Source organism: Chlamydotis macqueenii, chromosome 2, assembly GCF_036417535.1.
Source record: "Chlamydotis macqueenii isolate bChlMac1 chromosome 2, bChlMac1.mat, whole genome shotgun sequence".
Lineage (NCBI taxonomy): Eukaryota > Metazoa > Chordata > Aves > Otidiformes > Otididae > Chlamydotis > Chlamydotis macqueenii.
In genome coordinates this window covers 67,339,683-67,355,992 of record NC_141557.1, presented here as the reverse complement: position 1 = coordinate 67,355,992, position 16,310 = coordinate 67,339,683, and the positions used below count along the sequence as shown (strand labels likewise).

Genomic DNA, 16,310 nt, shown 5'->3' with positions numbered 1-16,310 from the left:
CCAGATGTGCAGGCACCTTCATCGCTTTAGGACGTTGACTGTTTCTCTCCAGCTCTGTGATTCAGTCAAGCATCTCGGCATAAGACTTTCTCACTGCTTATGCCTTCTAAACTCTTTAATGCATTTAAGTGGCCTTGAACGTGATCAGTTTTACTGCACAGCTGGGCCTATTGCAAATCCCCAGAATCAACCAGGCTGAAACTTCTGAGCCTGAACTTTGACTCCCACTGTCGTTGCCTCAGGCCCCATCTTCTGTATTGCAGACAGTTTGGCACGGGGAAAAAATAATGGGTATAGCTGCTTACACAAAGTCCCTTTTTCATTCTGTCCTATCTGATCTGATCCTGTTTACACATCTGAAGAAATAAACTTTAAAGTGTTTCAGCCTTTGCTGCTGATTAATTATCGACCCCTTTCAATTGAATTTTCCCTTCCTTCCTTTTGTCCTCTCTCCTAGAAAAAAAAAAGTAATATAATAATAATAATAATAAACAAAAAACCTGTGACTGTCAGGTATGAAGCCTTTCTGACAAAATGGAGAAACTTCCAAATGGAGAAACTTGACATACTCTAGGTCAGTTATTACACTTGCACCTTCAGTTCATATCACTACCATCTAAATGTACAGCTCACCTGTGATGGTGCCCCATGTTTAGAGGTGACCATGGGTAGACTGAAACACCCTTGTGTTTCCCCTGGTGACTTGCCTGTCAGTAGGGAACAGATGTTTTAGACTGTACTTCGGACACAAAGCGAAGTTTTGAGGAAAATTGAAATTACCTTAATTCCTTAGAAATGCATAAAATTATCCATTGCTTAATCAATTATACACACATACATGCCCTCTCTAACAGAAGAGCCTGGCTCAGGCATCTACATTATTTAATGTAATTATGTTGGTTGTAAAATAAAATGCAATTGATATGGAGTATTTCTGGGTTTATTTGCCATGTGTAGCACACAAAGACAAATGGTAGATTACCTCAGAATTTTTATTTCAAGTATGTTACACATATTTATATGTAAAAATTGATTATAAAAAAAGCAAATGTGGCATTAATTTACCATGTCCTTGTAACCATTCTTCTGGTCAGGAGCCCCTCGGACTTCACCAATGGAGGCATCTACCCTGCTCAAAGAGGCACTACTGACTGGTGTACAGTGCTTTCCTCCCATCAGCACTTCAAAATTAGTCAAAGGATTATAGAAAAACCTGCTGTGTCATAGCCTGGAATTCCAAACTGCATTAAAAATCCTAAAGTTTAACTCATGAAGGATTTTTTTTTTTTTTTTAAATAGTGTGTTCTTAAGTGCTTGCAAATTCACATCTTTTGGCTCAAATTCTCATGTTGTGCCATCAACACCCACAGTCACTCTGGACTCCTCTTGCTTCTCTTTCCACACCAGCACCCTGATAAGGCAGGTTCCTTGATTTCAGACTCCGGAATCTCTCTTGCTTGCTTTGGTCCAAGAGGACAAGTCTTCTCTCCCTTATATTGTGCGCCTGAGTTCAGCTTTTCTTGTGTCCTTGTTTCATATATACTACACACTCTTAACACCAAAAGCAGGTGCTCATATGTGTCATCTTCCATTCCTATATCTCACAGCTCATTCAGTACATCCCAAAGACATGGACACTTGATTTCTTCCAAGCCATGGCTTCGTTATCACTCGTGTAACTTGGCTGACATAGGTGTCACTCACATTTGGCTTCATGTTTTATAAACCACAAAACAAGTCATCTTTACATGTTCTTAATATTACTGGCTGCTTCATTCCTATTTTTGTTGCTTTGAGGTTAACAGTCTCATTGAAGCTTCCTATGGACTGCCCCATGTAGAAATGCCCCTGGGAAATGTGTCCCTGCATCTCTTGCAGAGACAAAAATTTCCTCTCGGTTCAAAACGACTTCCAGAATATTTCCTCCCTTCTTACATTTCAGGCTGCCTTTCACTTTGAGATTTAAAAGTGAATGTTGATTTGATCCACCCAGGACAAGAGCATGAAGTTACCTCTCCAGCTTACTTGACCATCACATGATAAGTTACATCCCATTTGCAGTAAAAGAATTCCATCCAGAATCAAGCTCGGAGCAGAGACAGTCTCGCACACTTAGCTTCTCATACTGCAGCACCTGTTGTGTTTGCTTTTGAAGGACGAGAGCTATTAGTTCAGTGAAGGACTTAATTACCCAGCTTTGTGATGCCATGGCCTCCTTACAACCTGGTCTTCATATCACAGGAGTGTTCTTGCTCAGAACAGGAGGGCTGCACAGCAGAGTGAAATAAAGTTGATACCAACTTCATAACAGCATCATAACACTGTTGTGTTGCTGCAATGGTATTTCTTAGCCGCCTAACTCTCAAAAGTTACTGTAGTGCATGACAGTGCTTTTCAAAGGCTTGTCCAGTGCAAGCAGATCACTGACAGGTTGCCTTTACTTTCAGACTGTTCTGAAGAGGCCATATGTTATCATTTATTTCCTCTCCGTAACACTCAGCCATCCAGCTCGTGTCATGTTTACTGATGAGCCCACAGCGCCATCGTCGTCAACTTAGATAGAACTTGAAGTAAGTCAATTTTTGCAAGTGCTGTCGCTGTTTAAATCCTGGAAAGTTGTCATTTCATGTACATTGATGAGGGTGAGCATGTGTTTTGTATCTGGTTTATTTTTTTGATGATTGGGAGACATACTCTCTTTTCTTAGACATGTCTAAAACAGAAAACAGAAAGGAAGGGTTAAAACTGAGGGTTCCTATGAAGGGCATTTTTTAAAAACGTTTGAAAGTGTTGCTTTTTCTCCTTGCTAACCATACATTACACTTTTTCTATTTGTTTGTCAAACAAGGACTCAGTGCAAAGAAAAGCTGCTGTTTCTTGCTCAGTCAAGGAGCTTTGTAGGACAAAACCCTTAGTCACAAAAGGAAATTTATATTTATTTCAAGGTTTCATATGAACAGGTCTTGCATCAAGCTCTTGCAAGTGTGTTTCCACCTGCCTTCAATACAGGTCAGTGCTCAAAATATTTTCATTAAGTTGTCAAAGTAAAGACCCAGTCCTGACACCAGTCTTAAGCTTAATGTTGCTGTTGAGTTTAGTGGAGATTAGGCACAATCTCCACTAAAGGAGAGAACAAGGCAACCTGTAAGAACTTAACAGGTATTTTAAACAATGAAGCTCACTTGTGAGATCAGGGCAATATTAAACTTTGATGAAAGCTAGGTTGATATCTGAGACTGGACCTCACCCAAGAGTAAGATACACATAATTACACCAGAGTGGTTATCTTCACTACATGGCTCTGCAATTTTTTAACTGCACCACTAAAACTGGGACTTTTTTTCACGTGTGGGAAGGAGAGGTTTCTTTAGCAATCTGAAATTCTTTCAGGACACTGAGCAGAACAGGGGCATCTGTCTTCTCTGAGTGATATCCTTGCTTTCATACTTTCATCCTAACAAATTCCTACAAGATTTGTCTTGTCAAACTTTAGTCTGAACAGCACAAATTACTGGCAGCATTGTCAATCTAAAAAAGAGACAGGCATAAATTTAATTGCTCCCTGAAGGTACATGAAAAGCTACATTTAGCTGCAGCTAATTAGATATTCTCCAATCAACAGTTATGATTCATTTGCTGAAGAACAAAACAAGAAGGCAAATATGAAATAGGCAGCAAAAGTTAAATCCCATCTCCCAAAATGCTGGGGTTGGTTTTGTTTTGGTTTTAATTAGAAATGCAGCTGGTGTTGCACTGTACCAACACCAAAGGCTCATGCTGCCTCTAAGCTGGGAGGCACAGACCTCTGCACGAGGTGCTGACCTCACCGCTACCGCAGACAAAGCACAGTTTTGCTTCTGTGAAGTGACCTTCCCAAATACGTCCTCTCCCCACCTTTACCAGAACTACCAGCCAGCATCAAAGGTACAGATAAAACCCCAAGCGGGTTCTTTTCTAAGGATCTTAAAATATCTATCTAAAAAGAAAGATGGAGCTTCACAAAAATGCCCACCTGAAATGGGATTGTCACCAATTTACAGGTGTGGAAACAGAGGCAAAAAATAGGTGGACTTGAACTTGTCCGTCACACTGCCACACAAAGCAATGCCCTAGGTGAGGAAGGGATCCCAAGGGCTCGTCCCTCTATCTCAGGCAAACACTGCTCTCAAATACCAAACCAGAAGAGCTGTTGATGTGCCCTTAAACTGAAGACCAGCTTGCGCTCATAGTAACTGGAAGCAGAAATAGGCAGTAGGGTGCAGGAAAACACCTGTCCATTTTGAGCTAGATTAGGGTGCAGTGAAATTTTTTATCTCTTCAGGACTCTGTCCTGTGTTCCTCGTGCACCTGAGTTTCCTCTGGCTTTGAAAATATTAGATGAGTATTTAAAGGATTCGGTCACAAATTAAATAGGAACATCAACTTCCGGGCAGGTTTGTTAAGGTGGTGCTAGCAGAGAAAATTATGGGGGGGGGGGTTGTGGTGTTGGTTTTGGTTGGTCTGTTTTTGAGAAAGGGAATTACTTACACAGGTGAAAAAGATGAGCAGCAAGTAAAAAATCCCAAGGCAAGTTAGCATGAAAAGCTCAGCTTTGTATTTTTTTAATTTTTCGTCTTCTATTCCTGGGCAACCTAAAATGTAAAGGAAAGTGTTACTTGTTTGGTGTTTGTAAAGTGTTTTTAAGCTGTTGCCTTCATGAAACGTCACGTGGAGCATGGGACAGTCAAGAGGTCTCTATTGTACCTGTTACTTGTAATGTGACTGTGCCGCTCAGATTGCGATCTCCACTCTGCTCCCCCAAAGTGCACTTATATGTCCCACTGTTTCGGCTGGTCGCGTTTCTGATCCTCAGTGAAAAGAAGGTGTCATTGGAGACCTCCAGGGACCCCCCAAGTTCTTTTGGATAGTGAGATTCCACATCAAGGATTTTCCATGCTATTCCTTCGCCACTGCCAGCCATCTGGAAAACACAAATATATTTCGCATCTTGGGCAACAATGTCATCTTGAGTTTTATGGGAAAGAGAGTTTTAAAGCTGGCTTATGGCTCAAAATGCAGAGGCTGAAGAGAGGCAGGGGAAGGGGAACCTCAATAGCGTCTAATACGTTCATGCTCAAAAAAGTATTTGCTTTTTTTCTTAAATAGACATTATATTTATAAATAGACACTATAGAGCTATTCTGTAATAGCTTCTTAATCTGCCTCACCTGGGCACAATCCCAGTAGAGATGTAACATGATAAAAGGCAGCAGTAGAGCTTGCTCTCAAAGAGTCTACGCAGAGGCCCCAAAAGAGTTCAGACAGCGAGAGAGGCAGCCCATGGGGATGGAGCTGAGGCAGTGAGAGGCAGGCCTAGCCAGCTGCTTAGCGGTGGCTCCGGGGTACCAGAGGTCCCCAGGCAAGCCTGGCAGTGGGCAGGTAAGCTCCACCGCAGCCTGTGCTCGCTCTGCCAGCACGCTTTCCTGCCGTGCGGTATTGGGAATGAAACCTGCCTGCCTGGCAGGCATGCCGCAGCGCGCCGGCTCTGCCAGCCACTGGCTGGCATCCTCCCAGTGACTCCGCAGCCCAGAGCTCCTCATGGGAACACAGCCCTGGAAACTTGCACTTCCCTGTGCCAGGTTCTGTACAGCTGACCCTTGGAACCACCGTGCCTCTCTGGAGGAATAGGGGTTCCCCCCCCTCCCCTCCCTCCCCTCCTCTCTGCTCTTTATTGGAACCGAAGAACAAAAAATTGCTTCAACTCCTTCAGATTCAGTTGCGTGAAGGTCACAAGCAGGTTCTGGTGCACTTGGGGAGCAGTTGTGTGTTGAATTTCTTAATTATAACCAGAAGAGCTACATTCCTTGGCATTGCTGAGAGGCTGCTGGAGGAATGAAGTGTATTCCCAGAACAGTTTGTACTGCGGGGCAATGGGATGCACTGAAAATGACAATTGGCTGGGAACCACAAAGAAGAGAGAAATCACTAACTTGATTTGAAAGATGGGAGAAGGGTTTGAATTAGCCTGTGTCCGTTCTTATTCATCAACGCTGCTCCCCAGTATTCAAGGCAGCGTGCCCTCCGTGAAGGTTTCCTGAGTAATGAATTCAGTCCTTCTGCGGAGCAGCAGAGGCAGAGCCAGCTCCTACAGTCCAAGGCTCAGCTTTTCAGCCAAACCTATCACTAATGCAAGCCAAGGCTCTTTTATTATTATTATTTCATTTTAATAGACACATTTTTGAGTTGCATGTTGGTGCTTACTTTCTATCAGTATAGCTACTGCACCAGGGTATAACAGTTACCCTGTAAGTTACTAAAATTAACACCATTTTCTCATACTGAGGCTAGGAGTATCTGGTTTCCCTTTCATGTATTTGCATGAGGAAAGCGTACTCAGTCTGGAGAGAAATATCAGCCTGATGCTCCTTCATACTTTGCTACTTTTGCAGTCCCAAAACGGTGTAAAACAAGCGGCCAGTGGGGGAACTTTTCAGGAACTGGGGAATCAGACTAAAGCACAAGATTTTCATAATTTTAAAGATCCTTTCTCAGAAAGGTTTGGGGGTTTTTTTAGTGCTTCAACTGAAACACAGAGCAGTAATTCCCTGGTGCTTTCCACACTTTACCCAGCAACAGGGAAGAAAGTACCTTCTTCCTCTTAATCCCCCAGTAAATTTACTCCAGCTTCTCTTATTACGCTCAGCCGCAAGCAGCTATGAGACAAGCAGCATCTATGCTGGCTTTCAGGCTGTAGGGACTTCACTGTGCTGCAGGGATTTAGATATTTTCGGGCCCTGCACATTGTCAGAGTGATGTGGCCACAGGAATTCCAATACCCAGGCTGGGCTCAGCTCTGGTTACAACTGGGTCAATCGCAGTTAAGTGGATAGAGTTGACCTCCCTCAGATCTAATTTTTGCCACTCTCCCTTCCCTTGCCACCCCCTTCCTCAGTGAAATTTAAAACTGCCCACAGAGCAATAGAGAGAACCAGCCTGGCTGCCCTTCGCATTGCCCTAAACTGCAGACAGGAGGTCTGAGGTTCAATCAGAAAATTAGTTTTGTTTTTTTTTCTTTTTTTTTTTAAATTAACTGGTAGCATAAATAACTGCTGTCTTGGGTGGTAAATGGTGCTGTGATTCTTGTGGCTGAGACCTGGGAATCAGAAAGCACTTTGATCTTTCTGTATGCAATTGTAATCACCACTGCTAATTTAAGAGAGAAGTAAATTATGCCCATGTATCCTATGCCGGACCACGCACTTACTCCCAGTGAGATTTTTGTTAAATGATTTAACTCTCCTACTTTATGGGGCGTCGAGGGACAGGATTGCTTATTCGTTCCAAAGCTTTTCAAGGTGCTCCATTGCCATCCCAAGTGATAGTGACCCTGGGGACAAGCAAGTCAGAACTTTGCCTTGCAGCCTCGCACCGACCTGTTCTGCCTAAGGCAAAGCACTGTCCGTGAAGCTGCACCAACAGCCTTTCCCCAAAACAGGAGAAAAAGGTACTTTTCGCCCTAATCTGGCTCCCTCACTTGGGAGTGAAGGACACATTTCTATTCTCAGACTGGATGAATTACAAGAAATAGGTAGAATAAATAGAATAATTATGCCTCCAACATTTAAGTGCTCTTCAGCAAACCAGTGGTGGTCTGGATGGGGGTGGCAAACCTTTGCACCTGGGGAGGAGGAGGAACGGTCACACATGTCTGTTCAATTTGGGGTTTGCCTGCCTTTCCTTCTCCATTAGATCCCCCCTGTACTGAACAGCAAAGGTGGGGAAGACAGCCCCTGGAGGTGGCGGTGTCCCCAGCAGCCTCCCTTCACATTTTTTAGGCTACAGAGACATCTGGTGGCATTTTTCCAGCCTCTACACGCAGCGAATCCATCCCTGCTCAGAGGTCACAGCAGCCCTTTCTCCGATGCCTGAACCAAGCCTTTTTCCACTGAAATCTTATCTCCTGTTTTCTTTTAAGCAGCGAGGAACTATTTGACCAAATTTGCAGTATGTGTCCCTGTATCCCAGCCGTGTAAAAGGAAGTCCATGAGGTGTTCAATAAGATCATCATTCTGCCTCGTGCTCTGTTCAAGCTAACCTCCTTTCCCCCCAAATCTAATTAAAATTATGAAAATGCCGCTCTGTTTGCCACCTCCTGTGAATTGCTTGGCAGACTCTCGCTAGACAGATCATTTCACAGCTCAAGCTCCTATGATAATCCAGTGCTAATTCATGCCAAGTCTCCTCCAGGTGACACCACAGCCCAAGGTAAATGCTAGGGGGTTTTACCTAATTAATTCCACACCAGCTTAGAGGGATCTGAGCGAGCACTGTTGGTGGCGGCAATGCACTTACATAGGGAGCATCTTCTTTTTTAATCGGTGACAAAATATTTTCCACCCACATTTCCTTTGCGTTTCATTTCCTTTTAACCTCACTGGCGAGCAAGCTGCTGCACGCCGGCTCCCCGTGCTCGCCGCCTCCAAAGGAAGGAGGAAAGGGAGCTGGTCTTTCCCTGCTCCCATGTCTGCTATTAGTGGCTTCAACAAAATTCAAATCATTACTCATGCTGAGATCAGTAAAAATGCTACTGAATCTATTTGCATAAAAAGGGTCTCGTTGCCACACTGGCTGCTGGGGGTTACTGAAGCAATAATTTTTCTGGGAAATGGGGATCTGCAGGCTGGCACCATCATTCCACCTATCTGCATAAAACTGCCCATTAAGAAAATTAAACAACAAAACAAATGTGAGTTTATGTTTATTGTCACATACACATTGGCCAGTGGCAATGTCTGTGACAGGCTTTTTCAGAAATCAGCTGGGGGGCTAAGTCTGTTGTTTTCCATCACCTCCACAGCAATGAGAGGAAATGCTGTCCCCAGGGGCTGATACTGTCCAACATCTTCATTAACAACCTGGACATTGGGACAGAGCACATGCTCAGCAAGTTTGCAGATGATACGAAGCTGGGAGGAGTGGCTGATAGGCCAGAGGGTCGTGCTGCCATACAGAGGGACCTTGACAGGCTGGGGACGTGGGCTGACAGGAACCTCATGAAGTTCAGCAGACGGAAATGCCAAGTCCTGCCCCTGGGGAGGAACAGCCCCATGCACCAAGACAGGCTGGGGCTGACCAGCTGGAAAGCAGCTTTTCAGAAGAGGCCCTGATGGACACCAAGTTGACCATGAGCCAGTGATGAGCGCTTGTGGTAAAGGTGGCCAACAGCCTCGTGGGCTTCAGTAGGCAGAGCATCTCCAGCAGGCTGAGGTGATCCTGCCCCTCTACTCTGCTCTTGTGAGAGCCCACCTGCAGTACTGCATCCAGCTCTGGAGGTCCCAACATAAGAAGGATGTGGATCTGTTTGAGCGAGTCCAGAGGGCCACAAAGATGATCAGAGGGCTGGAGCACCTCTCCTGTGAGGACAGGCTGAGAGAGTTGGGGCTGTTCAGCCTGGAGAAGAGGAGGCTCCAGAGAGACCTTATAGTGATCTTCCAGTATCTAAAGGGGGCTTATAAGAAAGATGGGGACAAACTCTTCAGCGGGGCCTGTTGTGACAGGACAAGGGGAAATGGTTTTAAAATAGAAGAAGGTAGATTCAGACCGGATATAAGGAATAAATTTTTTATAATGAGGGTGGTGGAACACTGGAACAGGTTGCCCAGAGAGGTGATGGATGCCCCATGCCTGGAAACATTCAAGGCCAGGTTGGAAGGGGCTCTGAGCAACCTGATCCACCTGAACTGATACATTTCTATTCTCTGACTGGATGAATTATGATAAATAGGTAGAGTAGGTAGAATAATTAGACCTCTAACATTTAAGTGCTCTTCAGCAAATATTTCTTTTTCAGATAACTAAAAACAAGGTGGAAAAAAGGAGGAGGAACACTTCTATGGGTCCTAGCTGGCTGGGTTTTAGCTGCAGTTTCGAAAACTGCTACAGCATTACATGATAGTGACACTAAAAAAAAGACAGTTCACAAATGCTGTAGTACTTACACCCAACTAATCAATTAAAACTTAATTTTATCATGTACATGTGAAAGCAAGCAGTTGTTAAGTTTACTTGTGTTCTCTGCTGTCATCAAATACCTCTTCTTATTGAACCTTTCCCAGACTAACGTGGTACGTTGGCTCCTAGGTAAATCAAAGTGCCAGTATAATCCACTTTTCCCACAAAAGCAAATTTTTATATCAAACAAAATGGTTCAGGTCCAAAACTGATGTCAGTTTAAAAGTGGAATGTATTAATTTATTTTCTTCTGAGGGTGGGATGATTGTAAAAATGGTTTTGTTTAAAATTATACCAGGCATAATGGCCAAGTTGAAATTTCTGACTGCTAAAGAGATCTAAAAACTATATACAGCCAGAAGGAATTTATTTTCTGAAGCAAAATATCTAGAATTCTGGCAGTGCCCAATAGCCAACATATAATGAATCACAACTGAGCTGAAATTGCTTAATAAATGTATTTTTCAGCACAAAAGCACTTTCACTTTTGATTAGCACTGAAGGTACATCCATATAGTTCTTATACAGTGTCATGTAGAGATACCAATGTTAAATTCGAAAAAAAAAAAAAAGAGACATAAATTGTGGGCACATGTGAGTGAACTCTGACTGTGCTTTAACAGGGAGAAAAAAAAAAAAAAAAAAAAAGAGAAAAAAAAGAAAAACCAAAACCCAATGCCAAACCAACAGCAAAGGAACTGCGTGTGACACATGAGCCAGCTGGAAAAGCCCTCTGACTCAGTCACACAGCCTCTTTATTGTTTGGTTTGTTTTTTCTGTTTTTAGCTAAGGGCATCCAGCAGTAGCTCATGTCAGGCAAAAGAATTGTTTTGGTCATGAAATAATTTCCAGTGCTCCCTTCCTGTCTAGATCATCAATGTGTTGGAGCTACTTGGAGCTGAATAGATGTCTGAGGAGCATTTGACTGTTTCTTTGGGTATGTTAAAAATCAGGCTGAAATAATTTAGCAACTATTTACCTATGCTGGTAGCTAATAGCTATGTACATTTAACAAAAGTAATTTCCTTTGAAGGAAGGTGCAATTAATATTAAATGTCTATGAGGTTTATTCTTATTTTGTAATTATTTCCCCCTCTAATTCTGCCACAATTTTATATTTTTCAGGGAAGTGGCATAAAGTTAACAGACTTCTCTCCACTGAAGTACAGTCTTCTTTCCTCTTCCTCAAGATTTGTTTTAGATTAAGACTTTTCTGGCTATCACATGAACAGCAAATAGTGAAATATCCACTGGGACTTCATTTCTGTGTGTTTAAACTTGGTTTTCTAACTGGATACAAAGTGATAATTATGAGGTTTTATGAAGTGGTTCTTATTTTCAATGTGCTACACAAAGAGAAACTGTTCAGTTTTCAATAGCCCTATGAAGCAGAAAGGTAAGTAAAGTTTCATTATCCAGATTCTTGTTTCATAGGTGGGCTGTAGAGATTCAAACCAGTATTTCCACATATAATTCCCAGTGCCTCGATGCTTATGCAAATATGGTCGAATTTTCAGTTCTCAGTTTGCAAACTTCCACACTGCTCATATACAGTTTTATAGCATGTAGGTTGCCCAGCAGTCCTAAAAATGAACCACACTTAAAGTGTATCATCATTTACAGGTTGCCCAGAGAGGTGGTTGGTGCCCCATCCCTGGAAACATTCAAGGCCAGGTTGAATGAGGCTCTGAGCAACCTGATCCAGTTGGAGATGTCCCTGCTCCTTGCAGGGGAGTTGGACTAGATGGCCTTTAAATGTCCCTTCCAACTCTAACTATTCTATGAATCTAATTACCTCCAAGGATACTGGGCGCACGACATGTTGAACACATGCACATCTTTTTGCAGTATCAGACATTAGGAAAAGTGAAGGAACTGTTGAATGCAATCCTTCCTTTTTACATCCACTTGGATTTTGACACCAGAATGTTAACTTCTTTAAACAATTATTTCTCCATATAGAACTGAAAAAGCAAGTACTTTTAAGCAGTATCTTTCCTATTTTAAGCAGATCGTAACAAACTATGTAAAAGTGCCCCTTAATTGGTCAGAGCATGCAGAGGTGCCAGCAGGAAGGAGGGGTTTGTTCGTGGAGCGTTCACCCTGCACAAACAGCTGCATGTGCAGCACCATAACATCGTCGTTGCCATCATTTTTTTAAAGCAGTAGAAGCAAAGGTTAATTGCTTGCATTTACTGCACAGTTCAAAGCGACCTCATAGAAAAGATTTCGCCTTAACAGCTGCTTGAACTTTACAGTCTGAAATTTCATACCATTTGTTGGAATTGCCTTTTAATTAACCCTTTGGGGGTATACGTAGCATTTATTGATTAATCCTTCAGTAGGTGTTTTTTAAATAACAAATTAACTCTTTATGTTGGGTAGCCCACTCATGCCCCCCACATTCCCCCACCCCTTCTTTTGCAATGTTGCAGGGGAGAGGAGAGGAGAAGAGAGAAGAGGACTTCAAGCTGCTGCCTATTTAGCTAGCCCCTCAAGTAGAAGTAATATAACACGGAGCCTAAATTACTTTTTCCTGCCGAGGATCAGGCTTTGGTGCTGTGCTTTTCCTAATATGGCTGCAACTGTGGCTTGGGCTAGCATCACCAAGAGTGGCGTGAACTGCCTGTCCCCACTTCCCACCTCTCTACCGGGATGAGTAACCAGAAGACTGCAGTACCATGGCTGGTGCCATCAGCACCTTAGGATAGTGGCAAGAGCTGAAGGCAGCTAGATTTGGTTTCTTCTTGTAGTTTTGGCAGTGCTAGCAGAGAAAAAAAAAAAATGTGGTGCTGTCATGCTGGGCACAGGAAAAACAGCCTTTTCCTGAGTGAAACGGATGAAGCGGGAAGAGCGAGGAGACCACGGAGTGAGAGGAGATTGGCGGGACAGGGCAGGGGACGTGCAGTGGCAGTCTGGACTGCAACAGCCTGACTGCTGCAAAGGGAAGCAGCACTAGCGAGAGCAGCTGAGGAAGGGGCACACAGAAAAGGCATCATCAAATATCACCCTGCCCTGCACTGGCAGGTGTTCTGTGCCCAGGTGGAACTGTAAAGAGCTATGGGACAGCACAGAATGAGGTCTACAGGGTTTCCTTACACTTTTTTCATTAGGACAATGGCTTTTGGCTCTGGTTTGCTGGCTGGCCCTCCCAGCTGCCACTGAACTCAGAAGGACATACTTCTGGAGAATCCCCCACATGTCAGCCTTCTGAAACTGTTTTCTTTTTTGTCAACTTTCAGCACTTGTTTGGGGGAGAATTTTCAGGGATCTAGTCAACCTCTCTGCTTATTCCTCCTCTACCCCTTACCACTTCTGCTCAAGTCCTCCAGGTCCACCAGACTGCATGGTTTGCCTGCAATTAGCTCCCTGCCCTAGACTCTGTGGGAAACATGGGGCCTTAAATAATTAGCATGTATCTGTATGGAAAATACATGTCCTTACACAGTTTTTCAAGCAGAAAGCAAAAAAAAAAAGAATAAGTTGACACCTCTTCCAGCTCCCATAATAATGTTCAAACAAATGCATTATTCTCTCCTCTGTCTCCCACCCGTGCTTAGTTCAGTATTTTGGAAAAAGAAGGAGACTATAGATGCTGCACTTGCTGATGGGCTAGTAGCCAGATGTTCAAAATAGCTCTTTCAGAGTTAGGTACTTTTGGTTGCAGTTGTCATCTAGTCAGTAGGCAGGTGCTCATTGTTATACCAGCACTGAAACTCAGATGCATTGCAAGTTTCAACCATAGAAGCCCTGTCTAATAACACCGTTTGTTGGTTTACTGTAAGGAATAATTTTAGAACTATATCTGACCAAAATGCTGTAGAAGCCAAGGCTGTGGCTTTACATTCTCACAGAGATGAATTAACCATTTTTGCCCACCAAAAATAGGATTTTTTTCTCCTTTCCCTTACACTCTCTCCCATCACATGGGAAAGTAATTCAACTCCGTAACCCACAAAAATCTTTATTCACAGATTGATTTTTCACTATTGCAACAGAGAGTTGACTTAACAGGCAACCAGAGGACCACCAGGACTGGCCCATGATAAGTGGCAGGAGTGCATGGCTGGGAGTGGGGAATGGGGGAGAACAAAACCTTCTTTTTTTTCCTGTTAATTTGGCTTTACACCATAAACTGGATCTATGCACTGAGATGCAAATACATCGCGCCATACAGCAATTCAACAGCCACTTCTTCAATCACTAGGCAACTCTGCCTCTCTTTCTAGGAGAAATTTAATCTTAAAAGTGTTGAGCAGGAGTTTTCTGCTCATTAGCTGATTGATCCTTCTAGCCCGTCCTGCAAACAGATGGTCAGCAGGGCTCTCCTGCTTTGTAGATAGGAATTCTGAATCAGGGCAGTAAAGATGTGGCTTTTACTTTGTGACTGCAAAGAGATAACTCAGACTTTCTAGTTCTCCATCCGCCTTCTGCATACCCTGTCCTTATACACACCACCACTAGCCAAATCTTCCTAAGGAACAGCAAGTATTTGTTTAGTTCTTCTGTTTCAAAGAAAAAAAATCAACTCCTGTTTGAGGGAAGATTAACCAAGGGACAACATCATTGATGTTGCAAGATTTAAATACAATTTTTTGCTCTGAAGAAAAATACTGGAAAGACTCCTCTTTGGAGTAGTATTTGGCAGGCTGTACATGTGGCATCACCTGAATTCTGATCCCTGGCAGTCAGCAATAGTTAGACAGAAAAGCAGGCCAAGAGCAATTCAGGGATCACTCTCAAATAGTCTGTTTACAATGACATGGAAAACACGTGTTCTCCACAATCAGCTCATACACTTTCATTGCTGCCTTATTTCTGCTGCACTGACAGAAGGATGCCTCTTCATAAAATAAGCCATTTCGTACAAGACAAGCCAGTATCAGGTAGGAAAGCAAAGCAGATTGCTCAAGTAACTTAGGCTTTTTTCTTACTTTATACCAAGATGCTGTCTGGTAGGTGATTGAGGAGTCCTGGAGAACTTTACAGGGCAGCAGTGCTTCTTCAGCACATCTCACAGCAACATCTGGGACTGCTACAGAAGCCCCATGGACTAAGCACCAAACTGCAAAGCACAGGTACACAACACCTTTAGAAGAGATTGCCTCAGTAACCTCTCCCATCTTCCCAAAACACGTCCCCACAAAATAAACGTGAAGAACCAGAATGAAAAAGGCAAGGCTCCACACTTACCATTGAACAGGATGATGAGCAGAGTGTAGACAACCGAAGACATGGCTTTTGCTGCTTCAAATCACAGAGCAACAATGGTGTGCCTCTTTGCAGGACAGATGGTGAGAGCAGAGTGAAACTGCTACTGCTTCTAGAGTGATATTTCTGGAGGCAGACTGGGGAATCCCCCCGATGATCTATCTTGAAGGTCCCCGTCACAGGGAAAATCCCTACGTGTAGGAGCCAGTGCTCCTCCCATGCGGTCTGTTAGGTCACTCCCATTTCTGCAACTGCTTGCGCTGGTAGCACCTCACCTCCCTTATTTTCTTCGGGTTTTTTTTTTCCCCTCTGTGTTGATCTGAAAAGAAATAAGCTTGATCATGGGGCACTGTGGGTCAGCGTGAAGAGCATCAAAATCTCTGAAAGAATCTCTCTCTTGAGTGACAAAATGGCAAGGGAAAGGGTTTGTCAGCCTCCCAAAATCCCCTCTCGACCTTCTCTCTGCAGCTCTAACGTGACAGTGCCTGTGCAAAGGCTGGCCACATGCAGTGGCACTTCTAAAACCACATTTAACCCCTCTGGTCGTTACACCACAAGGACACTGTGACTCGGGTCTAAGGGCTACGCAGGAACTTACAGCATGGCTGAGCAATACAAACTGTATTGCTGTAGTGTTGCAGTGCTGTAGTAACACTGCAGTGTTACATGTGTAACTCCCCACGTAGGCACTCATGATGCAGCAGCAGCATCTCTTCCTAGTGTATTCTGTAATTTGCAAGAGCAGCAGGGGCAGCTAGAGTGACATAATTCTAACAAATTATATGCTGGAAAATTTCCTCATGAAAAAATAATCGAGGCATCTCCCAGAAGATGAATGATTTGGACATCCCCTCTAGATATCTGAAAATGAAACAAAAGAAAAAAAAATCCTTTCCTTGGGAGCTGTGAGAGCCATTACCCCCTGGAGAATTTTTGAGGAAGTCTAAGGTTGATCACAGAAGCATTTACAAATCATGAAACTCTGAAAGTTGCTGACATGTTATTTTTGGAAAACAGTTCTGGCTGCTTTATTTAGGCTACTGAGATCATGATGGAGAGAAGCCATTTAGGAGGGAATTTTCTGAGTTTTGATGTGTGAAGAGTATATG

The 16,310-nt window shown here is 43.4% G+C and overlaps 1 protein-coding gene across 1 annotated transcript; it reads right to left on the bottom strand.

Moving 5' to 3' along the window:
- Positions 1 to 922: 922 nt before the first annotated feature.
- On the bottom strand, positions 923 to 15,253 carry CD83 (CD83 molecule). Its single transcript, XM_010127184.2, has 5 exons — positions 15,184 to 15,253; positions 14,925 to 15,055; positions 4,744 to 4,960; positions 4,528 to 4,631; positions 923 to 2,713 (listed from the first exon to the last, which is right to left on the bottom strand). The coding sequence occupies exons 1-5, from the start codon at positions 15,224 to 15,226 to the stop codon at positions 2,576 to 2,578; spliced, it is 633 nt and encodes a 210-aa protein (XP_010125486.2). The 5' UTR covers positions 15,227 to 15,253; the 3' UTR covers positions 923 to 2,575.
- Between the last annotated feature and the right edge of the window lie 1,057 nt (positions 15,254 to 16,310).

What these genes read in the sequence shown, in the direction of transcription:
- CD83 (XM_010127184.2), bottom strand. Translation starts at nt 15,226, where the DNA reads ATGTCTTCGGTTGTCTACACTCTGCTCATCATCCTGTTCAATG. An exon ending in GCTCATCATCCTGTTCAATG is followed by an intron (nt 15,056 to 15,183) that starts GTAAGTGTGGAG and finishes TGTGCTTTGCAG; the next exon opens with TTTGGTGCTTAGTCCATGGG. An exon ending in TGCTCATCTTTTTCACCTGT is followed by an intron (nt 2,714 to 4,527) that starts GTAAGTAATTCC and finishes TTTCTGTTTTAG; the next exon opens with ACATGTCTAAGAAAAGAGAG.